Source organism: Agelaius tricolor, unplaced genomic scaffold, assembly GCF_023055355.1.
Source record: "Agelaius tricolor isolate 1412-34295 unplaced genomic scaffold, bAgeTri1.0.p SCAF_1, whole genome shotgun sequence".
Taxonomy (NCBI): domain Eukaryota; kingdom Metazoa; phylum Chordata; class Aves; order Passeriformes; family Icteridae; genus Agelaius; species Agelaius tricolor.
Window position 1 is genome coordinate 89574898 of NW_027269261.1, and position 27079 is coordinate 89601976.

General features: G+C 39.3%; 1 protein-coding gene across 1 annotated transcript; it reads left to right on the plus strand.

Annotated features, from left to right (window-relative positions):
• The first annotated feature begins 83 nt into the window (after window positions 1–83).
• Window positions 84–27018, plus strand: GFRAL (GDNF family receptor alpha like). The gene is made up of 10 exons (XM_071442701.1): window positions 84–604; window positions 3577–3711; window positions 9676–9828; window positions 11347–11754; window positions 12450–12506; window positions 13119–13443; window positions 15384–15643; window positions 18587–18685; window positions 23648–23729; window positions 24770–27018. Exons 1-10 carry the CDS (start codon window positions 577–579, stop codon window positions 24855–24857), a joined length of 1635 nt encoding a protein of 544 aa, XP_071298802.1. The 5' UTR covers window positions 84–576; the 3' UTR covers window positions 24858–27018.
• The last annotated feature ends 61 nt before the right edge of the window (window positions 27019–27079 follow it).

Here is a 27079-nt window from a genome sequence, read left to right on the forward strand (position 1 = left end):
AAAATGGGTTGAAAAGTGCTTACAGAAGGCGATAGGACATAGCAACAGGCATTTTCCAAGGAGCTTATAGGCAGCAGCCAAAGACCTGCTCTGCTAGTTTCTCTGGAGATCAAATGAGGGAGAACTAAGTACGGAGGGAGTGTCAGATCCTGTGGACGATGCCGAAGAACTCCTGCGTGTCATCTGGACGCGGTCCGGCTCAGCGTTTGTGTCAAGAGAAGAAATGTAAGCAGAGGGTGTGCCAGTGGCAGCCGAGGCCGCTCCCGGAGGTGGGAGCCGTCATTCCGTGCCCCGGCCGAAGGAGGTGGGCAGAGGAAGGGGCAGCGTTGCACGGGGAGAATCAGAGCTGCCCCCGCCCGCGCCGCGCTCGGAGCGCCCGGAGCGGCGGCGGGCCCGGCGGGCGCTGTCCCCGGGCCGGTGCTGAAGGGGCGGCCCCGCTCGGCTCCTGTGGCCCCGCTCCGGCACCTGTGGCCCCGCTCCGGCACCTGCGGCCCCGCTCGGCTCCCGTGGCCCCGCTCCGGCACCTGCGGCCCCGCTCGGCTCCTGAGGCCCCGCTCCGGCACCTGCGGCAGCGCCATGGCCGTGGCCGCGCTCCTCGGCCCCGGTAAGTGCGGCGGGCGGGCAGCTCCGGCCGCCCCCTCCTCCCCTCCGTCCGTCCGTCCGTCCCTCGGCACGGCTCCGTCCCTCGGCACGGCTCCGGCTCCCGCGGGTCTCCGGCGGGCGCGGGGCCCGGGGCTTGGCTCGGCCCCGGGAGCGCTGCCCGGCTGGGCTGGGGCAGGGCGGCGGGAAGGCAGGAGCGGCCGGCGGGGACACCTGCTCCGAGTGAACAGCCGCTGGCTGCTGGCTGGGGAGAGCTGCGTGCTGCCCGGGCTACGCACAGGGCTGCTGACACTGCCTTTGGGCTTGAGTGGAGAAAAGGGGAAAATCAACAAAACTGGTACAGGAGAATATGAGACAAGTATGTTGTATGTTAATTTCTGTTATTCTCCTTTTCTCCTCACTGTATACTGTATACATGCTCTTCTCTCTTTAACACCCCACTACTCTAAACTTGTATTTCTGCGTTAAAAGTATTCTGTAGGTAGTTCTGCCCCAGGTTTTTTTAAAATAAAGTTGTCTTTTATCAATTTTCAACTATATTCAAGCTATGTTCAGCTGTAGTTTGGCATTTTGACTTCGGAGCTTGTTATCCCACTGCCCTTGCCATTGGATAGAAACCACAGCTTAGTTTCCCAATATTCATTATTACTTATTTACATTATTTTAGGATTGCAGAGTTGGGAAATGTACTTCCTCCATTCCTCAGTTCCCAATCTGCAAAATGAAAGCGCTAAAATGTTTATTTTTCTGCCTCCTTTTAACTTCAGGCACCAAATCCTACAGAAAACAGAGAATTGTACACCTACCCAGTGAATCAATAGGCCTTTGCATAAAAATACAGACATCTGTAGAAATTTAAATGTGTGTCTTCTTGTCAATATGGATCCCGCTAAAAGTTTTAGCTGCAAACTAACTCTTAGATACCCTCAACTCTTCTATGCAGAATCACTTAGTATTCCAAACACTTGAGTCAATAAGTAAAGAGAGCAACTAAAGTAATACCTGTCAGTTTAAGAAACTGCAGAAGCTACAGTGCCCTGGACTCTAAAATCGTATAGGGCAGTTTGTTTCCTGTAGGTTTCTGGCTGTGTACCTCCCCTGTACTGCTGAGGAATCAAAGACCCATCCATAATAGGTCATTATAGCCAAAGAAGCCCTTTCTTTGGCTGAAGTGACTTAAATCATAGATTATGCTACTCACCTCTTTATTTTGCAAAAACATCACCTCCTATTTTGGGGCCACTTTCAAGATAGGTTTAAAATGGGAAGCAGTGTGAAATACTCCCTAAAAAGTAGCAGGAAGTCTGTGCAGTCAGTCCTGTTTTGACTGTCTCAGCCACTGGTCCTTGAAAACTCTCTGAACACGAGGAAGAGAGCACAGAGACTTTGTGATGTGAATCCTAGTCAGATGAGTAAACCTTGTGTTGTGTAAGAACCTAAAAAATAGATAAATGGCCATCCAGCAAAATACCTTTTCTTAATAAATATGTGGGTTTATAATTTTGTATTGTTTTATATATGAAGTCATTTTGCCCTGTAAGGTATTTGGCAACTTTTTTTTTCCTGTCACCTGAATAAATAGTCAGTAATTTCAAAATAAGAAAGACCTTTTGAGACAGTCCTAGAACTAAAATGTTGTCATAATAAGCCATAATTGTCCTATGGATAGGGCCAGCTGCACATTCCTCAAGGTCAAGAGGTAGGAGCTGTTTCTGTCAATATGTCCTCAAGGCTGATGGACGGACACAGCCTAGGAGTGTTTCAGGCTGGAAATCACCACCACTCCTGCATGGATCTGAGAACTGCCAGGAATATGCACCACTGAGGAAGGATTAGCACCAGCTATAATAAGCACATGTGGCCTCTTTGTTGTCTCAGAGGCACACTAGATGCTGTTGCACCTGTCAATTATTATGTATTAAATGTTGCTTCATATTTATCAGCATGTGTCCAAAAAGTGTTCCAATTTCTTCAGATAGGGTCTGAACAAATCCTGAAGCAATATTTCATGCCTCTTGCAAATGATGTTTAAGGGATTAAACAATGCTGGAAACCACTCAAATTCCACATGCACTTACCTGAACATGACGGGGGGGGGGAAGGTAGTTTATTAGAGAGATGCTGTGTTCTTCAACAACTAAAGAAAACACATCTGGTGTTTAGCAGGTAGTTTGATAAGGCCTGAAATCAGTGACTGAAACTTAATTTTATAGAAAATAAAGACACATGATTACAAATTAGAGGTTGCCTTACCATGGGAATGTTAATGAAAGAGCTAAACTCCAGCTGATTTATCCTTTCTTAACATGGCAATTTAATTTTCTACTGATAAGTCACAGGCAGTGCTGCTATAAAATTCTTTATCTTGAAACCTCCAGAACTTTTTTATGTAATTAGCAGGCTCAATGCACCCAGGAAAGCAGATGAAGACATATATGTGAGGGTTGCTTTCAAGAAATGATGCATCTGTGAAGTAAAAATAAAGAGAGTGAAGAGTACTGCATTTATAAAATAAAATCATATTTATTATTTTACAGTTGTGTAGTTGACAAATCTCTTTCACACACTCTATTCATAGGAATTCCTAAACAGCTTAGTTTGGTGAGATTTTATGTGAATAAAGTACTGTTTCTTCTGAATTTTTTACTGTCTTCCTTTCTGTAATTTATTATGGAGATCAGAACTGCAAAAATTTCTATATATCCATGCACCAATGTCATATATAACTATGGTTACTGTTATAATACTGGGGCAAAACCAATACAAAATATGCCAAACTGAAACTTTGGACATTTAAATTTAATTTTCCAGTTACAAAACGGAGGAAAACTTTGTTCTGCTAAAAATTAATTTGATAGCAAACTTGAATCTATAGAAAAAACTAGAGTAAATTATATTTTTAAAACCTCTGTTTAAAGGAAAAGGGTCAGTACAGTATCTACTGCTTTAAATAGTCATTATATTCTGTTTTTACAGTGTTATTCATTTACTTCACATGTATATCTACTGTCCAGACTACTGACTGTCTGCACTTGAGGGAGCAGTGTGTTAATGGTGGAAATGGATGTGAGGGTGTCTGGAATGTGGTTGAAGATGCCTGCAATATTTCAGGTAATTCTGTACGGTGTACACACCTTAATTTTGAATTGCTATATGCAATTGCATATTCATAGTTTATTACAATATCCCTGTGGCAACTAAATGAAGTCAGTGAGATTTTAAAGAGAGAAATTAAGGCAAAAAACAATCAGCTTCTGAAATCCTTTGCAGTGGCCAATGCTACTTTTAGTAACAGTCACACTGTCTCTTCAAGAAAGTGATAAATGAAATTTCTGCACTGGGAACAAAGTCAGAGCCTGAATCCACTCGAGAAGTCTGAATTCAGCAGAAATCAGGCTCTTGTGGGATCCTGTTAAATAAAGCCTGTGCGCAACTGGTGAAGAAGTTCCAGCTTTGTTTTACACAATTTGGAGGAGTTGATCTGCCCCCTCCCTGGCAGTGTGCAAGGCCAGGTTGGACACGGCTTTGGGGAACCTGTCCTAGTGGAAGACATCCCTGCAAATGGCAGAGGGGTTGAAGGTCCCTTCCAATCTAAACAATTCTGTGGTTCTATAATCTAACACCATACCCAAAACAATGTAGTAGTTACTTAGAGTAATTTTTTAATTATTGTACTAGAGTAAGAAACGGATAAAACATTCACCTCTAGTGTGAGCTACCTGAATGAATGCCTCTGTCTGATCTGTTGCATGAATTTGATGTCCCAAATGTCCCAAGACAATATTTCAAATAATTAGAGTAGAAAATTCTCTTTGGGGGTCTTAGGGTGTCCTTTTCCAGATACTTATCTACTTTGCATAGAATGTCTTTATACTTTTAAGAACAGATGAAGTAAATGAAAAGTTTATGATAATATAACAGTTACAACAGTTCCCAAAGCAGCTGGGCTGCAGCACATGTTCTATTGATCTGTTGAATATTTTATGTGAAATGAAACAGTTTCAAAAGATATGGCTGCTGTTTAGAAGAAAAAAAAATTGGAATATGCAGTACTTTCTGGCTCAAGTGCCCTAAAGATGAGCTCTCTAGAACCAAAACAGAACCAGAACAAGCTGAATTTGTTTCTCTCCCATCATTCACAAACACATTAGCACCAGCACTACTTGCCACGCAGATATATGTTTGTATATGTTGTATATGTTTTAATCTTGGTACCCTGCAGCCAGATTAAGTGGGCCAGCATGATTCCTTCTGTGGCCCCCCTTTGGGTGTGTGACATTGTCCCATAATATGACATTTCCCTCTCTTATTATCTTATGTACTTATTCACTGATGTTCAAGGTATTTGTAACTGGGCCAGAGAAATCTTCCAGAAATAATCATTCTTGTGACTGCTTGTTTGGATTCGCATCTGTAGGTTTCCTTAGGATAATAGCTTTTGGCAAGGACTCTCCAGCATTGCAGAGCACTCAGATATTGTGTTGGGTCTAGGACAAATTATACTAAATGTGCTTATTAGGTACCATGATCCCAGAGCATGTAAATCCAGCCAGACAGCTGATGGTACCTCTCAGAAACAGCGATAGAAAACCCAGCAGCAGCATCATTAGAAAGAGTAACATTACACTGTCTCTCATGTGCAAGTCTAGAAACTTCATGCTGTAGGAATGGAGAATGTCCTTTGAGCACAAACATGTTACTGGAGGCAATAGACAATGGGGTAAATATTTGTTTTGTTAGTTTCTTTGTGCAAAACCTAACTACAAATTATAATGAAACTCCTTTGGGGTACAAGTTCAATAACTCAGTCCATCAGACTGTAACCTCAAAGTTAAATGTGTACATTATCAAGACCTCCATCTTTTGCTCTTTGGTGCAGGTCTGGGAACACTCTCCAAACTACTGCCTAAGTCACTCCTTTTCCTGTCAAATTTTCCATCACTTCTTCCCCACTACTCCAGCAGCATTTCCAGAGTCTCAGTTTATAATCTTCAGGGTCCAATCCTTCTTTCACCTCTGTGGCAAAAATGTGGTGGAAAGAAAAAACAGAGTGTGAAAATGTCTATGAATCAGCTTCCAGGTCAAGATAGAAAAGATAGAAATATTAAATTCTGATTAAATAAGATTCTTCATTTTGAAAAGATCAAAAGAGTTTCAGCACTGCTGAATGAAGACTTTTAGGTTTGGGTTTTTATGGTGTATTTGTGGGATTGGTTATTTGTTTTCCTTCTGTTATTTTAGTGTAAAAAAAAAAGACATTTCTGAACTCTGATTTAACCATAAGTATAAATTTTCTTTATTTTTTTGCATGGGAAACAGAAAAGGTTTTCAAAAGAAAAAAAAACAACTCAGATCACTTACGTTTTAAGGAATCACATTTTGAATTAGATCTGGATGAGTTTAATTTTCCTAGAATAGCAGACTCATTGAGGTTGGAAGGATCTCTGGAGATCTATCCAAACTGTGGTCTCACCAGTGCTAGAGAGGAAAACCTCACACTTTCCCCTGTAGTCTTCAAATTCAATTCCCACTGAGATGACTGAAGAGCTGATTAAGCAAAAGCAGAGATTATCACTCAGGGAGTGTCAGCTTCTACTCTGTCATGCTTCTATCTGTGGTTTTGTGTACATGAATTGTGCACCTATAAATAAATCAAATTATGAATAATGGCTGCCAAACATTAGGCTGAGAGAGCATTTTTTTTTTTGTAAATGCCTTAGAAGCATATGTATAAGATAAAATATATTACCTAGAACTAATCCCTGGTAAAGCAACAATAATTGAAAACCAGTAATAAAATATTTTCTGCTGTTAATCACAGCTGAATCAATACCATGTACAAACAGAGCAGTGCTGATAATAGGTTATTTCTACACAGTTTTTAAGAAGTCATGCAAGGGAGCCCCATAAATCTGATGTGCTTCCTGCTTGTGTCTGTGCCCTTTGCATGTTGGTAGCCCCACAGCCTCTCCCCAGCCCCAGCTGTCAGGTGCTGACTCAGCACAGTGAGATCACAGCACAGGGGCCACTGAACACAGCCCCCAGCTCCTGGCCACGACTGGTCAGTGGCATGAAGACAGGTGAGCTGAGTGAGGCTGGGGTGCTGTGCAAAATATACTGGGGTATGGGGGTTTATTCTTCTAGTTCTACTCACCTTCACCCTTGAAGTGTGATCTGGACCTTGAAAAAGACAATCACAAATTTTGTGAATAAGCTAATTTTTGCACCAGCCTCTCCTGATCTTTATTGCTCTCTTTCTACTGGAATATATTTTCCTGAAATTCTTTTATTCTCCCTTTCTTAGTTGAAAAAATACAGAGTAGAATATCCACACACTCATCTTCATGGGCCATGTCACTGCATCCTTTCCATCCTATTTTTATGGTCAGGAAGTATCCTATGTCTGTGACCTTCAATAAATCTCCTGAGTTCCTTGACTTCTGGAACTGTGAGTGCTAAGGGTCAGGGGTCATGATCTACTTCTGGAAAAGCAGAAGGAAATTTGAAGATGGGATTGGAAAGATACAGGCAACCCCAGCCACCATCACCTCTTTCTTTGCTGATGGAAGAGGTGGAGTGGGAGCAGAGGCTGGGACCTGCAGCTCTTGCTGGCCTGTGCCATTCCCCTCTAGCAGGGTATTATTTGATATATCCCCCAAACCCTCCTTAGTCAGCAACTGGAGAAAGGTCAGTGCAGAGACTGTTAGAAAAAGAGGGGATCAGGACAGGGATGTGAAGCCAGGAATAGCTGATTCTCATCACTTCAGGCAGTGGCAAAATTGCACTGTTTCCTCCTGCAGAGCTTTGCCTCCACTGCCTTCCACTGCTATTTGTGTCAGCAACAGATAAGTGATTTTAAACCCAGCTCACATCAAAGCTTGCCCGTGGTGCTGGTGACAGAGGACTTCTTGTCACTTGCAGTTTTACTGAGTGCAGAATCTTTGCTGCCCCACACCTGTGGGGAAGCAGCCAGGCAGGGAGCAGGCAGCACCATTAGCAGGGCAGAGACATCAGCCTGTGTGCTCAGGAGACAGAAACCAGCCCTCATGCTGCCCTGTGACCTGGCTGGATCTCGTGAGCCACAGACTGCTTCTCTTACATATTGTGAGACATTTAATATCTATGAGGTAAAGAGAGGAAATGTGCTGGTTTGGGGATCCACATACCTGTTTGGACACGGTAAATCATGGCTTTCACAAAATAAAACTTATCTAAATCAAATGAAATTGCTTCACTTGTTACATTCTTAAGTAATGTGTAACTTAAGCAATAATAAATCATAGAATCATATAATGATAAGGGTTGAGGGTCCTTAGAGATCATCTAGTCCCACCTCCCCCTGTCCTGGGCAGGGACACCTCCCACTAGACCAGGTTGCTCAAGGCCTTATCAAACTGGTTTTGAACATTGCCAGGGATGGGGCATTTACAGCCTCCCTGAGCAACCTCTTCTGATGTCTCATCATCCTCACAGTAAAAAATTTCTTCCTAAAATCTAACCTAAATTTCTCTTCTTTCAGTTTGTATCCATTACTCCTTGTTATGTCACTACAGTTCCTGACAAAGAGTCCCTCTCTGGCTTCCCTTAGGCCCCTTCAGATACTGGAAGGTTGTTGTGAGGTTTCCACACAACTTTCTCTTCTCCAGGCTGAACAGCCCCAACTTTCTCAGCCTGTCCTTGTGCTATCAACTTCCTGACCCTTGTCTGGACCTTCTTCTACAGTTCCATGTCCTTCTTATGCTGGGAGCACCAGAGCTGGATGCAGCACTCCAGGTGGGGTCTCATGAGAGCAGAGCAGAGGTGTAGAATCACCTCCTTCCACCTGCTGGCCACGCTGCTTTTGATGCAGCCCAGGGCACACTTGGCTTTGAGTGAGCACTCACTGTCAGCTCACACCAGGCTTTTCATCAACCTTTACACCCAAGTCTCATTCTGCAGGGCTGCTCTCAATCCCCTCTCTGCCCAGCCTGCAGGTGTGTCTGGGATTGCCATGACCCAGGTGCAGGACCTTGCCCTTTGCTTCATTGAATATCATAAGGTTTGCATTGTCCCACTTCTCAAGCCTGCCAGGGTCCCTCCAGGGGCATCCCTTCCCTCTAATGTGCCAACTGCACCACACAGCTGGTGCCATCAGTGAATTTGCTGAGGATGCACACAATCCCACTATCATCATCATCATCATAATATTTTCGAAAAGCTTTTAGCTCATAAAGTAGATGGTTGATTGATTTACCTTCGTACCACAAACTATTACATGTTCTTTATTTTCACTACACATACATGGAAAATATGACCTGACATCCTGTGTGACTGTCTTTACCACTGAGTCCAAGTGCACATGCAAATAGACTTGAAAATAGGCCAGCAAACTAAAGTTTCTGCACCTTTTTTTTTATGTTAACTTCTCCCTCATTTTTATTCTAAAATTCCTAAAAATCAGACTATTCTTGGGCTGCTTTAAGTTTGTTGTCATTCTTAAACTTAGGCAGTGAAGTTGTTCTGTGGGGTAGGGGTTCAATGGAATATCCAAATGGCATTTGTAGGCTTGCACCATGCTCAAATGAGAGAGGGAATCTGACCCAGAGCAAGCATCTCCTCAGCCTGGGGTTCTCATCACCATTGTCATGGGGCTGGCTCTGCCCTCTGTGTCCTGTCTCACTCCATCACACAGTGATGCCTCAAGCCTGCACTGTGTGTTCCTGTCCCTGTACCAGGCACCTCATTTCTGCTACACAGGAGGTAAGACTCTCAGTTCAGGCTGTGCCCCTTCCACGCCTAAGCACCTTTTTAGTTGGTCTCAGTGCCTGACCTGCCTAAAATAAAAGGTGAGAGTTTAAGGTTTTATGTACTTTGAGAGCAGATTTTCTGGTAATGGATCAGATCAAATAAAAGAAGTCAAACCCACAGCTTTATTTTATTACTTTGAATATTATTTGAAATTTGTAAAATATGACAAACTGTCTTCTCTTGGCAAAGCATATTATTTTTGTTCTTCAATTGAATTGTTTTATGTAACCATATCCCTTAAGCATTCATAAACATTAATGAAATTATAATTTTAATGGTGAGTTCTAGGTAATAGATGCAAGGCAGAAGACAGTGTTGAATGTAATAGAATAATCCAGGTCCTGGCTGACGAATACCCAGAATTTAGAAACTGTGTCTGCACTACAGACAATATCTGCAGCATCACAACTTTGCTTGGGAAACTGTGCAGCATTAATAAAGGTAACTGAACATAAATTTGTAATTATGAAGACCAAACCCAGTAATTTTGCAACCATCATTTTAAGTGGATTCGACTTTCTTTGCTTATTCTCAAGTCTGATAAATGCCCCCAAAAAATTAGTCTTGTCTTTTCTGTGATATTCATGCTCTAGCATGCATATAAAAGAAATGCCACAAACAAAAGCAATAAAATGCATGTGAGAAATTCAAATGGCTTCTAAAGTTCTTGTTGAATCCACTGGAAAGCAAGAGTGAATTCACAATGTGTGTTGAGGGCTGCTCAATGCCCATGGAAAATTAAGAGCCACTGTGTCTGGGTTGTGTATATAGCCACATTCAGTAACTTCTGAATGGGAGAATAATTCATGGGGATGCACAGGGGTGCAGTTGTGTAACACTGTGTTGCAGGAGGACCTTCACTACATCTAGGAGAGGTTACTGGATGAGTGAAACATAGTCACCACCTGCATAAAGCTGTACATAATATATAGAGTACATATTTTAAAAATTCTATTGTAGTCAATGGGCCGAGCTCCCCTCAATTTATTTTTATTTTTCTTAGAACTCTTATCCATGCAGAAAGTCTATCTCTGTAATTGAGAGTTGCTTAGTACATGAAGAAGTTGCAGTTTCTGGTTCAAAGTCTCCTGGCATAATGATTAGCAAAGCTGACACAAGAGAGATAAAATCAGCCAGTGAATGAGAGTCTGCAAAGTGAGTTTCAAAGTGATTCCTGGCACTGATCCATCACACCCTGCTGGCCTCACACAGCATTCATCCTAGTGCTAGACTGGACATTCATATAGTACTAGACTATATGGCCTTATTGCAGAGGGAATAGCAACATTCTGATCTGCCTCAAACTCCTTGCCTCAAACAGGAAGGATGGATATCTGAAGCCTAATGTTGATGTCATTGGAACAGTTGCTTTTGCTTCTAGGAAAATGACATAATGTTATATTTTTTTTGACAATTGACATTACATTTCTCACCACTATGGAAACAAGTTTGGATAGATTTACAGTAGTGTTGGGTTTTCCTACAAGGGACAGCATATGGTGTTGTTAGGCACTTTCAGGAGTACTTCTCCCTGTCTAACTTAAATTGCTATTTTAGGTGATGAATCAACCATCTTCTGGAGTTGTCATTCTCTCTTTAAGAATGATGTATTTGCTTAAGATTATACCATGATATGTCCAAGCTGTAGGTGGTTAAAATTATATGAAGCTAAACTCTTTATACAGTAATTTTAGTGAGGATTTTTTACTACTGTTTGGCAGCTGAACTGTTAGAGTGAGCTGTACTATACAGCTAACAGCACACTGTAAACATGAGGAAGATTCATTAGTTTGTTAGAGTCTGGAATTATTATGTGTTTACACACAGCTCAGAATTAAACTAGGGCTGTTTCACTCAATGCAATGCATTAAGACAAGCACCCTTTTCCTGAGATTTTGTGCTCTGATGATGATCCGTCGTCTATTTGATTTATTACTCTGTTTGTACCTATTTCTGCAGACCATTTGGAGTCTCCCTCGAGGCTGGACACTGAACTGGGTGTGAGGCCCCCCAGGAGCCACGGGGCGCAGGGGCGCTCTGTGGATTTGGGGAGCTGCAGCGTGGCCAAGCGGCGCTGCCGGGAGCAGCCGCGCTGCTCGGCCGCGCACAGGAGCTTCCAGCGGGGCTGCCGGGCACCTGCAGGCACCTGCGGCTCCCCCCGGCCTGCCAAGTGTCTGCTGGCCTGGAAAGAACTGAGGACAACGCCTCTGGGAAGGTGCACGTGCCCAGAGCCGCGTCAGACGAGATGCATTAAAATATGGAAGGGAATATTCAACAACCCTTGTTTACAACACTCACAGGAGAGCCAAGCCTCAGGAGGTGGTGACAATGATGGCAGCGATGATGACTATAATGCTGATGTTGATGGTGAGAAAAATCTGGTCACTGACATAAGTTAGTGCTCTTCCAGCAGTCTGAATGTTTTCTACATAGCAGTAGTGGTTTTTTGCCCATTTGCAATTCAAAATTGTAAATATGATCATTTTAGGAGGTTTAGTTACAAATAAATTCAGAATCTGATACAATATGATAGCCTGCGTGCAAATACTGTCATTCTTCAATGTGTTAATTTGATGCAACCTTATCTAAATAAGTTATTTTCAGTTTTTCACTATAACTAGAAGCGATAAGACCAACAAAAATAATTTACTAATAGCAAGAATTGTCTGCTAGCCTTGACTTTAGGTCATGACAAGCAGTTAGTTGAACTTGAAAACTCGTCCATTGATAAGCACATTAAGGCCCCTGGCTTTTATGTATTTACAAGAAATCTGACTTTACAATGCAATGAGAAGCTCTAAAAAACTCTTACTGAGTCCACAGGATCTTTAATTATGTAAAAAATGCTAGGAGTAGTCTTTGATAAACTGTGCTTTGACCCCAAAACTTATGAATAGTGAATTCAGAATTTATTAGTAGGTTTTATTTGGTCAAACTAATTTGTTTTATTCTTGTTTATTTTTATTCCTGGCGCTATGCCAGCAAGACAGCCAATACTTTAAAGTTAAAAGGCTAAGATGTTATTTACAATTTATGCCTGTACCTGTATCTTTTTCTTCTAGACAATATTAGTTTGGAAACAAAATTACAATGGGGTTTATCTGCTCTCTCCAAACAAGGTAAGTCTGAATTTACTTATGAATCCTAATAAATACTTTTAGCTCAGTTTTCAGACAGTGTACAACATTCCTTCAGATTAAAATTAATACTTTTCATTGAAATGGATGAGCAGGCAGTTAATCGACCAAACATATCTTCAGTTAAGGTACTGGGTACAGAAGAACCCAAAAATGTAACAATCAAGTAAGGTAAATGGAAATCAGGTAACAATCATGATTCTGTCAAACAGAGGCAAATCTTATCCCATAAGCATTTTAGGGTCTAGAATTTTCTAGATATCTTTAGAAGATTTATTTCAGTCTCAAAATACCTAAACTGATGTTAAAAGCACAAAAAGGCCATTTATATTCTCTTCATTACTTGAGCATGAGACTGCACACTGGGGATTTCAGCTGTTTCAGGAGGGTTGCTTGTGAGCCGTGCAAGCAGTGCAAGAAAGAAGTATGAAGTTACTCAATAGGCTTAAAAGAAGCAAGAAAGGAGGAAGAGCTGGATCAGAGTTTTGGGAATCAAGCTTGATTTACTGGAATTATGTAGACAGGACACCTACCAGTCATCACTTGAGAAAAATTTTCTTGAGATTTTATTTTAAAAACTGTTATTGGTTTTAGCACACACAAACAGGAGCTGTTTGGATGTGAACAGGGAGTGTGTTGAAGATGAAGTGTGTAACAAACAGCTGTCCCTGTACCTAAAAGTTTGCTCAGTAAATAAGAAGTGCAACGTGGAAGGATGTCAAGCAGCCATAAGGTTCTTCTATGGAAACATGCCTTTTGAAGTTGCCCAAATGATGATATTTTGTGACTGCATCCAGCATGATGAATCCTGCCACAGAGCCAAAGAACTTCTCCATGGCAAGCCCTGTGCAGTTACTGTAGTTCCACCCCCATCATGTTTGAATGTAGTCCAGATGTGTGAAGAGAATGAATTGTGCAGGTGAGTAGAAGTATTTTGCCCACTAAGGTGCTTTTTAATAATGGTTTTGTCAAACCATTTTTATTATACTCTGTATATCCCAGCCATAACAAAATTATTTTCTGCAGTGTATCTGCTGTGTTTGACATCGTCACAGATGTTTGGATCAACTGTGGTAATTCCAGAAGTAATCCCACAAGTAAATTGAAATGATTAATTTTCAGAAAGGTTTGGAATCTAATGTGGGCTTCTCTTCTGCCTGTATCATGACACTTAACACCATTTCTGCTGGACAAACGATGCCATTGCATATTTTCATTACCCCTTTCTTCAGATAACACCTGCCTGTCTGCACCTTTGCCCTCCACCAGTTTGCCCAAGTTGTGCAGCAGACCAGACAAAGTTTGTTTGGTAAAAGTAATTACCTTTCCAGGGCAGAGTCTGACCCTTTGTACCCGACAGCCATGCAACCAGCTTGGCCTCTTCAAAAATCTTTTATCTTCTTCTCTTCATCTCAAGGATACTTGCAAAAAGCTTTCAAAAATCTGGCCTGAAACATGCACAGACCACCAAACTCATGAAGAATAATGCCTTTTCAACATTTCATTTTATATTTATAAACATGCAAGAGGATTACCATATTTGTATTTCAACCTGATTGCCTCCTTTTAAGGACAGTCAATTGGCCCACTTTGTTTTCAGTGTGGTCACCTTGTGTATTAGAGTTGAATTTTACCTCAAAGCTGTGCTTAAATTAACCTTCAGTCAATAAACCAGGAGGCCAAGAGATGGTTTTGGTTTTGTGCAGATTATTCAGATTGATGTCAGTGACAACAACCAAAGGGCTATAAATGTATGTCTGTACATGTATAGACATGTAATGTCATTATGGCTGAATTCCCCATCATTTTGGGAACATTAATGTTTCCTGGCACTGACAATAAATGCATATAATTAGCAAAATTAGTCTGTGAATTATGGCTAGTCACATCCATAAATCAGGAGGTGAATGAAAATAATTCCATTAGAACAGAGGTGGCATCTGCTTTGAGATCTTTGCATGTGTAATAAAAATATTTACAAAAGTTTTCTAGCCAGTATTGCAACAGTCCATGCTTTTCCGTGTGACATGCTTGTGGCTATTACACAATATCAACTGCAAATTAATAACATATATAACATATATGTTATTATATGTTATAGCATATAATAACATATATGATTAAGAAATAATATTTTAATAACTTAATGTATTGTACACTAGGCTTTACCTTTATCATCTCCTAAAATATAATATGCTAGATTTTTTTAAACTATTATCTACATATTTTTTAGTTAATTTATAATGGATATTTTCTATTGTCATATACAGTGCATTAAAGGCCAATTTTATTCCATCCTAACAGTAAATAAATGGAAATAATTTGAGATTACTGAACGGAGTAATTCTTCATGTAATTTATCTCTGCTATCAATTTATCTTTAAGTTCACAGTACTTTTTCCTGAGCCTTTGACATTTTATATTGTGTTAACATTTGCAGGGCCAAGGGGTGACATTGGATGTAGATTATTTAATGCTAAATAAGTTGAATGTTTGTTCTTCCTTCACCCTGCTCAAAAGCGGATCCATTAGAACAGCAGATGGTGTGGTTTCATTGGGATGACTGGTCTAATTCCTGTATTCACATTTCTTCTCTGAGTATCTGAGAGTGTTGGAATTCACACTGTATTTTCTGGACTCTGGGAAGCAGGTGCTGAGTAGAACTACAGTTGCTTTTTCTCAAAATCAGAGCAGAATTTATGTCAGCTATCAGTGAATATTGCAATTTTTAAGGCTTAAGTGGTACCTTGGAAATACACTCCTTTAGTGGTGTTCATTAAATGTCTTTTTATGAAATCATGTTTGCTAAAGTGTCATTGTGCACTTCTTTTGTTTTTCTTTTTTTTTCTCCCCTACCAGGAAAAAATACGCAACTTTTCAGTCAAAGTGTTGGAGACATGTGACAAAAAAATGTTATAATGATGAAGCTTGTCTTGAAACTTTGCTCAAGGATGACGTGCCCTGTTCTGCCACCGCTGATTGCAAAGCAGCCTACGTCAGCAGCTGGGGCACGATGCTGCTCACGGAGTGCACCTGCCAAAATGTGCCTCCCTGGGAGCAGCCTTTGTGTGAGCTCTTCCATCACATGCTGCACAGCAAATCCTGCTTCAGGGACTTACGTGAGTAACACTTACAGCTTTACAGAATAATTAGTTTTAAAGAGAGTTATGATCCTAATTTACATCAAATCTTTGCTACCACTGGTTTCAGCAAGATCTATAGCTGTGGGTTTTTTAAAACACAAACCAAAACAAAAATTGAACGTAGAGTTTTCTTCCTCTGGTATGGGGAAAACTTATAATAGTAGTAAACCAATGAAATTGACTACATGTCTCATTACTTGAATTTTCTGAAATAAAGAAATAATTTCTAGAGTCTATATTAATATGCAGATTAGAAAAGTCTGAAGTCATCCTGGTTTTGGCTTAATGTTGTACTTTGGTACACTGTTTTTACAAATAATACAAAGTAGCATTTGGGGTTTTTTTCTTTTCTTCTTGGAGTCTGAATATTAGTCAACCTTAGTAAACACATATTTAGCAACAGAATAAATTCTGCAGAAAATAGCTTCAATTATTTAAAGAAGGCTTTAGGATTTGGTCTTCAGTAAAAACACTGGGTGTAATTGAGATTAAATATAGGTACTTTCTCAGATCTAGTAATGACTTTCATGTACTTGATTAGCTAAATATTTTTTTGTCAAATATATATGTCTTTGCCAAGCCTTTGGTTTAGAGAATTGTTAATGCCATAAATGGAAATATGGGAGCAGATATTAATATTTTAGTCTGAATCTGCAAAGTGTCTTCAAAGCAAAGCTCCTCTTTGTCCCCACTTATTGTGTCCTGGGTCACATCACAGGGTGGTTCTCTATCATGGGGTGGTTCCTGGTCTCCTGCAGTATAAACTGAACCTGGAGGTTCATCTGCAGCCTCTGCAGTGCTCCAGCTGCATGCAGACATCTGCTCCATCAACCAGATCAAAGACCAACGTATTCTCTTCTCTTCAAATCTCTGACTTACCACACCAACTATTTTGCAATATAAATCCCCTTAGGATATGTTGCTCGCTGGTGCATCATGCCCTGTGCCAGGTGTCTTCTACATGTATACTCCAAAATTATGTACATTCTTAAACTAACTTGAGAGAGGTAATGATACCTAAAGATTTCAATGAAAATAGATGGTTCTTTCATAGTTTTATCTGAGGGACAGTGCTTTGAAAACATATATGGATTGTGTGCATGCATTTCATTGAGTGAAGTAGTTACACTTTTAGTTCTAGAAACCAAAATGGTACCACTGATAAGGGTGAAATTTTTTTTCATGTCACTCAAAGGCTGCCCAAAAATTAAAATCAAGTTGCTGAAACATTGCTCTTAGTTTAGTTAATCATTACTAAAATCCAGACTCTGAGAAAATATTTAAATCTTGTAACAGCTCCCCTGGAAAAGTGATAATGTAACACACTTAGACTTGAGACTTCTAGCAGTGATTTTGCTGATGAATATTATTTACTTGCTTGCTTTAGGGCTGAATTTAACAGTCCAAATGAGTGAGCACATCGTCATGTTAGTTATCTCTTAACGTACTAAGCAAAAAAAAGATCCTCATGTCTGAATAATCAAATAATTGCTGATGAGCTTTTGCCATTCCCTGAAGCAGTCTCAGGATAAAATGGTTTGAGGGTTTTTGTGATTGAAACTTCCCTAATTGGGACTGAAGAATGGAAACTTATGTTTCTTTTGTTGTGCAACAATTTCCTGGAGGTTAAACAAAAGGAATTTGGGGATCCAGAGCCTTTGGTGGATCAGTACCTACTCTACAGACCCCTTCCAGCTTATTGTTATTTTTTTTTTTTCCCCTAGATGTCTAGTTGTGATGCAGCTAAACTGATGATGGTGATGATTATAGGTTTTATTACAAAGCATGTTTTTAATGCCATTCTCTGCATGGCAGTACAGAGATGTGGAGTGATTACTGTACAGTGCCCACCCAACCCCATGTGCTGAATTTTTCCTCTGGCCTGGGGTTGATCTTTGGCTGACTTTCTCTCTTACAATGGCAATGATCTGTAACTCTGAAACATTTCTGGATAGCAAATACCCAGGGTTTGAGAACAGGTCCATGAGTGGTGTTTACACCATCTCTTCTTCCTACCCTTGCATGGCCCTGCCTTTGCTCCAAGTGCTTGTTCTCAAGGCTGTGCTCGCAGTGAAAGGACTGCAGACTCAGTAAAAGGCAAGAATTGTGACTGACTGCTGCTGTGTGAAGCAGAAGCACAGGGTGGATCATTGCCAATGTAGGATCAGTGTCTCAACAGGAATAAGAAAAAATGTCAGTGAGGGAAATAAAAAATTTAGGTTTCCAAAATATTTAAAGTGTGGGTTATACTTTTGACAGAAAAAAATCCAAAATAACAGGTAGGTTTAGTCCATTGTTGTTTGGACAGTGTTCCAGGCTGCAAATGTGTGCCTTTCTTATTTTACTAAAATTTCTCCGCTTGCTGTTTATGTGGGTGAGCAGCTGTGTACTGTATCATTTAGCCTTCTACTCTGTAAATATACTACTTAAGTAAACCTCCTATTTTCCATTTCAACAGAAGATATGTATTTTCAGATATATTCATGAAATTATGCCCACTGAGAGGACAGGCCTTTCTTAAAAAAATTGTTGAGGTCTAGCAACACAGCTGGAGAATAAACTCTGCCTTGTGGAAATTACTTCAGACTGCTACCCCTTTCTCACCACTTCTGTATTGGTTTGGTGGACCCAATTCTTTTGGTGGGCCTATTTTTAAAACAGTTTATGTGAAAAGAGAATTTAAGCTCTTTTGTGGCAGAGAATATTTTCAAAGCATGCTTGTCATCCATAAGAAAAACTGAGGTAGAACAGGAAGAACTATTATGCACTCATTCAATTTGTTCATCAAATATCAGTAAACAGTATTTTTAAATAGCTCCCTTTTTAAATTATGTCTGTTAGCAAAATATCAAACAATATTCACTTATATAATTATTTTAAACTAATATTTTAAATGGATATTTTCTTTCCAATATCCAGGTCAAATTTCTATTCAGAAGAAGGGTTTTCACTGGGTAAATACAGAAATGCCAGGGGAAAAGATTTCTGGAGCACAGCTCCATTCTTCTGCAATTAATGGTGAGTTTGGGCAAGTCACTCCATGATTTCCACAGCACTGCTCTCCTTGGGTGGGTTCAGGCAAGCGAGCTTGATCTGCTGCTCCTTCATTTGGTCTGGAAATCTCCTGTTTGGCTTAGCTTATATATCCACAAAATAAAGTTAATCAGACTGAATCAATTACCCTGACAAATGGTTTTGAAATAGATGTCTCACAATCGCGGTACTGTAATTGGGGAAAATTAAGCTATTAAGTCTGCCAGAGCCTGACTCTCTGTACAGTCATTAGAGAGTAGTAGCCATAATGTGTAACACAAATTATTATCTTTGATGTCACACCTACTTCTATCTCTCTTGACTTTCTGTAGGAGTTACAGCAACAAAATTAGAAGCCACAGTAAGTGGTCTGAGAAGGGGCTTGTGTTACACTCCATAGGACTCTACCTTCTTACACAACAGGAGGGCACACAGTACCCCTTGGGCTGAAGAGCTGCAACTTTTATTTCCTTTTATTTCTTTTATTAGAGCTGCTGCTTTTCTTTCCATGAATTTACATTAAGAAATTAAGCAACATAAAGCTAAAGGATATTGAATTAATATACAAATGTTTTCATTGCTGAAATAATATTATTTTATATTTCCTTTTGAGGGGCCCAATTACAGAGTGAGAACTATAAAGAGCTTAATGCACAAATATCACCTCTAATGAGAATGACCTGTTCTACCTTGTGCAGGGCAGATTACAATTCTCCAGACTAATACTACAAATTAGTTCCCAGAACTGTTCCTACAGAATGCTTTTGACTGTGAAAAAAATAATTTAATATCTGCATGCAGTAGAAAATGAAGTGACTTCTAACCTCTCCATCCTTCAACTATTGCTGAAGTGGGCAACCTGGATAAGGGATAAAAAGGATATAAAAATGGATTAAGAGAATGGGATTCCTGAGACCTGTGTGTGCATAATTAAGCATTTGGCTGTTAGCATTAAAGTTCCTTAAGAATCATTTATGTCATCCAAGTGCTCTGTGTAGCCAGAGAAGAAAGTCAGGGACCCTCAAAGGAAGAGTAGGCCAATTTTTTTGGACTGCCTTTGCTGAAAGTATTGACTTCTCCTTTCCAATTGCAGAGGGAGCCTGAATCCTTAATTAGAACGAGACTCTAGAGGTTAAATAATGCAAGTCATAATACAAGAAATGCTGCATAAGTGACAAAATGCAAAATGTGAGATATTGCACCCCTGTCACTAGTTCTAACTGCAGACCCTTTCAGTGGGTAAAATGCATTTTACATTTCACTTAGAGATTCAGATAAATATTTGCAAGAAGCAGCCGTACCCAGTTAATTCTGTTCACATTGAAGTCTGAATACTTTCCAAAAACCATTCCTTGAAGTCTTAACAGAACTGTGGATAGCTTTAGAAAAATAGAAAGAATGCTGACCAGCCTAAAGCATACAATAAAATATTCTTTCTATTGTAGCTGTCATGTACATGAGATGGGAACTTTAAGCCATGAAAGTCTCATAGGAAGTCAGGTCAAGAAGAAGAATTTGATTCAGGATATCTGCCTGATGGTAAAAAACATACTGCAAATTGTTTCATAAATCCCACTGCCAAAAATCTAACTCAGTGTCCTGGATTCAAATACTAATAAATGTGCATTACTCAGACTGCAAAGGGAATTATCATCTTTACAAAATATTTATCTTTAATGAAATCAAATCCCAAAAAGAATTCAGGACACAAAGGCAAAACAGTTATGTTGTCAAGTATGGCCTTTCACATGTGTGAAGACTTTTGAAGGCATTTGCTTCTTGGCTTTTTTTCTGCTCAAAAAATATGAGGTAAAATCTGCTGATGTCTCTACATTAAAATATCAGACAAATCCTTTACTTAGTTTGTCACTGAAAGATACAAGGAACTCTTTAACCAGATGGAATGAATGACCATCTACAGATGAACATGCTCAGAAGAAACTCAGCATGTCTTCAGCTTTTTTTTTAGGTTTATACTTAAAAATATAGCTTACTGTTCAAAAAAACAGTTAGATTTCTCTATTTTTTTCAGCAGCATTGCAAATCATACAATTGGATAAAATTGCTTTAATAGAAGGAGTCTTTCACAATAAGTAATAAATCTAAGCATATATACCTATATTCAAATATATTTGTAAATAAATAGAACCATGGAAGTTAAAAATTGTTATTCCAGGTTTGGGGTAAAAAATGTGATACCAGGATTTTGTAAAAATCTGGACTGGATTTAAACACATTCACATTCTCAGGAGGGAACAGGCCAACAGAGTCATCTTTGGGCTGATACAACTCTCTTAACAAAATGTGATGTGGGCAGAGTCAGAACCATATAAAAGTTAATGAGACTTTTCCTGTAAGCTTGAATTTGATCTCATTTTGGAAACAATATCAAAAAGTTATAAATCAAATAAGATTTCTCTAAACTTCTAATATGCCTACCTAATTATGCATCTTCAGCCTGGCTTTGGCTTTATCCTATGCAAATGATATCAATGACTTTACAGATCCAAATAATTTAAAAGATTGCTTCCTGCACATTGGTTTGAAAAGTGATTCATGTGGGAAGATAAGGATTTATTTTCATCACCATGGAGCTTTGAGGCTAAGTTGTGGGTTATTTAGGGAATAGGAAGCTAGAAATACAGAACTCTTACCCGGTTCTTGTGAAATACAGTATAATTAGACTTGATCCAAAATTGTTGAAGTCTCATCTTAAATTGTAGTGTTATCATATATTTCCTACCAAGGAGTAGAGTGCTTAGATAAACAAGTAATTGGCAGGGTTTATCTGTAAGTATACCAGCTGCTGTGGGAACTGAGATTAGTTCAGCTCCAGTGACTTTAATGTGTAAGGTATCAAACACTGTCAGTCTGATGGTTTTATAAATGTAGAAAAAAGCCTGTGACAAGCTGCAGGTAGCCAAGAAACCTCTGAGCAGAGGCTGGGATTAATCTGTTTGATGAATATGCACTAGCCATACCTAATCAGGTAGATCCACAATAGAGTAAGATCCATCAAAATCCCTCTTTGTTCCTGACAGAACTGAATCAACATCTCTTTTACCAGCAATTCATCAAAAATGTAGCATTTTTTCAGATTTTGTCAAAAAAATAGAAAAAAATTCACTTGGTCACTTCAGTGTTTTGTTTGATTGAAATGAAGCACCTTTTACAAAATTTATAAGAAAAAGATCACAATGTTCTGTTGAAAATTTATTAGCCCATTTTTAAGCATCCATGACTGTACAATATATAATGTTAGATATAAAAATTTTTTTGGTGACATACTTTAAAAGTTTCCATTTGCCTAAAATATGTGTGAAAGTCACTTTCCACTTCAAAAAAGCAAGAAACTGTTGCCCCTACAACTGCTCCTACACTTGTAAAAAGTTTTCAAAAATAGCTGCATGTACAATTCAGACTCAAACTGAAAAAAAGGCCTACAAATTACTCTTTTGCTAAAACCCATCATCTTAAAGAAATGCTGTAACTTGAGAGCTAGGCCAACTGCTGATGTAGTTTTTAATATATGTTATTAGCAGTCCCTCTCTAAGACAGACCTCAGATAGACCTCTTTCTTCAAAAATTTGCCATATTAAATATCTTCCAGTAGGTTACTGGATTAAATGGAATGTTCACTCCATTTGTGCAAATTGTGGTTTGATCACTGCTTTCACTTTCTTACATTGGAAAACTTGAATGTGGGGTAGTTTTTTGAGAAAAAGTGAGCACAGTCCTACAATGAAAGCCAGGCAGGTCCAACACCCTGCTCAGCTCCTTGTTTTCCTTGCTGTGGAAAACATATTCCCTCTCTCCAGTCAGGGCTGCTGCAGCATCCATACCATCTGTGCTTGTATCATATGATACACTGCACCTGCTGCATGTATGCAGTGCACACAGGAATGCCTCATTTAGGTTTGTGTGTGCATATACATAACACATGGAGCATATAATAACTGATAACTTATTCAGAGACCAGAATATGGCCTTCTCACAGCCCAGAGAAGTGGCTCAGTGCTGAGCCCAGGGATCCATCCCTTCCTTAGTGAATGTTTCACTGGATAATAGGATGGAGAAGCTTGGGAGCAGCCAGGGCCCTCTGTGTTTGAATTCCTCTATAAACAAAACTTACCTGAGTGTACAAAGCCAACAGAATCAGTGCAACAGGAAAGTCACAGAAAGGTCTCAAGTTTTATGCTTGTGGCTCTGCATTTGTGGCCTCTCCATCCTGTGTCCAGGGCTCATATTGCACTCCCAACTGAAATGTTTCTTTCACATATTTGATCAAAACCAATGGATTCATTATGTCAGGGAAAAAAAGAGTTACCCCTCCTTTGGAAAATAAAATTTGTAACAGCTCCCAGTTTTTCAACAGTTGGAATTTTTAGCACATAAGCCACCAAAGTGACTTCTTGGTGAGAAGCCTAACTGAAAAAGGAAACTCTACAGGAATGGGGCCCAGAAAAACAGTGTTAGATCCCATTTGATGTTAATTTGATTCTAGGTGGAGCATTGCTCTAGACTGTAATTACAGTAATATGTGAAAAAGAAAAATAAGTCTAGTTGATAAGTAAGAGCCAATTCTGCTCTGATACACAGAATAACATTAACATTTTAAAATCAAAAGGGAGAATATTCCAAAATAAAAATCATAGTAACAAGCTGTTCCCCTGCAGCAGAGTGAAAAGTAATGCTATACATATGAAGTGCTATCGGAGCTGGCATTTACTAAAAGAAGTCTGAAAATTGCATTGGATCAAATGGCAAAGGTAGAGTTATTCCTACTACTGACATACATCTAGATCTTTTCCCTCCTTTTAATTACATTTGTCAAAATTGATAGCTAATTTGCCTCACATATGTATGATTTTCAATACAGATCTCAAATCTGATTTCCATTACTAAACAAGCAGATGTTTCTTTTCTGATTTCTGTTTTTATTTTTAGGTGAAACTGTCTACATTATTGCTTACTCCTCCTGCATAGCTCTCATCCTAGGAATAGTCCTGTTGACTCTGCTAAAGATCAGGTAATTTGATAGGGATATTAATCACCGGTTCTAGGAAATCGAAAAACCAGAAAATAAAATGGTTTGACTTAGTTAAAAGGTGGGCATTGTGATTGTCTTTAAAAACAGTCCAGCATGCCCCAGTGATGGAAAGAACTGACATTGTGGGTGTCAGCAGGGAAGAGTGAAATACGAGATGTATCTACAATGCCCTCCATTCATGCAGAGATCCCAGGCTTTGGGAGGTTTCATTTCCTGTCCCATGGCAGGGGAAGGTGAAATCTGAATTCAAAAATTCTGTGAGACTACGTTCCTAGCCCCATAGCAGGCAGGGGTAATGCAAAAAGGAAATGAGCATATTTGGCATTATAACATATTTTGAAACCAAATCGTGAATGCTGCTATTGTAGCTAATATTCTTGCCAAATGCCATTTTTGCTCATAGGAGTCTGTAAACAACACCCACCATCCCTGCCATCCTTTTCTTTTCCCCCCTCTCTCCTTCCCTCCCTCCCTCCCTCCCTCCCTCCCTCTCTCTGTATGAGAAACTGCCCATACACCCATGTTGGTAAGAAAACAGAAATGTGCATTCACTTAGTTAAATGAACACGGCCTTTTCTTAAATGATACATTTTCTTGGACCAAATTAAATGGCCAGATTTCAAGAATTACACTGTCAGATGATAGGTAACAGAACATGATGTAGCAGGAGCTATATATAGTGGGAGGGATATTGAGTCAAATTTAATTATTAAGTTCTGAGGCAGATCAAAGAGGAATTGTAGAAAAATGCAAAAGGCAAGTCAAGGATATATGGGAACAGAGGCTTTCTCTTTAGGTTTGCAGTTACAGAAATATCAGCATATAAAGAAAATTCAGATTTAAAGAATACAGAAAATGGAAGAAAGAACAATGCATTAATAAACATGAAGGGGATTATTTTATACCACATTGTTCATCATAAAAAGAGGAGAATTTTGCCACTGATTTCAATTAAGCCAAAGTTCAAACCAAAAGCTGAGTAGTTTATTGTTAAATACATGCACATTCTTTGTTTTCAGAGCCTGCAGAACAAAACATGAGTCAAGAAGTCCCTCGCCAGACCATTCTTCTGAAACATTTATGGCCCATTATAAAAGTCACAGATGAACTACTCTGTTGCTTGTGCTTTTTAAGGCTATTCCTGAAAGCCAGCCTGTTGTACATATGTGATAATAAAATATATATTAGAAAAACGACTATAAATTATGAAATTTTGTAGTTAAGCATACAAAATATTTTTTTACATTTATTAGCTTATTTTTAGCCTTTCAAAAGCTGAAAAAGGGGTAAAAATGGTAAAACTGTGCTTTCTCTTATTTGGGTGGGTCCACAGATCTGTCCTGAGCTGTACATTTCCTACATTTTTGGATGCACATGACACTGGTATAAATGCTGTATCAACAATGGCAATCTTTGAAGGCCACCCTTTCTGATCTCAACTCATCTGGAACAAATAAAAAAAGTCAATTCAGAAACATTTTAGAGACCTGATAAAGAGCACATATGTGGCAGTTTTGCATACCTGGCTCCCAGGTACCAAGTACCTGAAGCAGCAGTCACAGCAAAGCTGCCTGTAGTTTGATGGTGGAGCACTTGCAGGGTAGGAGGAGATCAGGATTACAACCCTCCATGAACTAAAATGACTCTCTGGAATAATGCTTTGACTCCAAAATGTTGTTGCTGAAAATGTTTTTAATTTCTCCTCCAATATGCTTCTAAAATAAATGAGTGGAGTTTGTCACTTTGAATACAATAACTTTAGAAAACAATTTTTTGGTCTGAATGCCCAGTGGAGAAAGTCACTTGCTTGGGGCTGCAGTGCCTGCTTCTCAAGAGAGAAGCTGTAACCCATCTCACCATCTGTGTTTCCTATTCATTGTCCCTAGGCAAGACACGAAGTGCCTGATTGTCCCCTTGCACTGTTCTGGGAGCCATGGTCCCTAAACACCATCCTGGATCCCACTCTGTGGCTATGAGCTCTGGATTTCTCTCTATAGCTGAGTTGTTTTGCTAGATTTAAGCTTCTATTTACTACCAGTGAGTTGTCTTTGTTAAATCTTTGTGACAATCTAGTCCTGGTGAGCACAAAATAATGGACTGCTGTTTCTTATTCAGCTGTTACCATGAATAGCACATGTGTTGCCTTGTTATAATGGCATTTGATTAATTAACTTTATTTCTAATGTGATTAGTTTTAATTTTGTTTGAATTATTGCTAAATGTAACTCACCTCCAGTTTTGACCATGAGGCCAATGGTCTAGGGCCACATCTAGCGTGAGATGACAGATCTAGGACTAGAAATTAATGTGATCAGAAAAGCAAGAATCTCTACTATTCTACGTGACTCTTGCTTCTGGCTTTGGTAGCTTGCAAAGTTGTTACTGTAGAGCAAAATCTTAAGTCTGCAGTTCTGTTGGGGAGAGGCTTAGAAATCTTACACAATTATTACAACATGGATTTTCTCTGTCTCTATCATCTGCATAAACCAAAGAAAGTCCTTTTTGTTTTGCAATCAAATGTTCTGTCATACTAAGTCAGCATTTGGACAAAAACACAGAAACAGAGAAGTGAAGTTCATTTGTTAATCAAAAAGATCTGCTTTAGCAGTCCAGCAATTTGCAGCATCTGGCCACAGCAGCTACCAGGGAGAGGGTATCTTCATGGGGGCACTGGCATTGTGCCAGTGTCAAACCATGACACTCTCACCAAAGTGCTATGTTCACATTCTTCATTTTAAAACTGTGAAATGGGAAGATTTGAAACTGAAAATAGTGTTGAGAATATCTTGGATAAAAACATTTAATTACACAGGAAATGTATTTTTTACATGAAACCTGTGCTGGTTTTCAGTCTGACTTCAAAAACCAGTGAATCTTCCATTCACAAAATTTGAGGAGATACATTTAAATTCAGATTTTACTAAACCTCAATCAACAACAACAAAAAATTACCTTCTGTCTTAGAAACTTTTTTTTTCTAATTATCTTATATTTAGACGCTAGAAACACAATTCAAAGATGTGCTTAGATACACACACACAGTCACAAACAAGTATGTAAAATGTATTTGAAACTGAGGGTATTTTACTCTGAGAGACAACAAGATATTTAGTGGCTCTTGTTTTCTTCTGCAATTTCACAGGCTCTCTCTTAAGAGATGACTTAGATGCTTTAATGGGAAAAGTACATTCCCTCCCTCCATGTGTACAAAGTAGTCTGCCAATTGTATCTTGGTGTTAGTTGTTAAATAAAGGCATTTCTGCTGGGATGATCTGTATTCATGTGATCCTGATTATACGCTAGCTGCTTCACCATTTTCTGAACAGAGA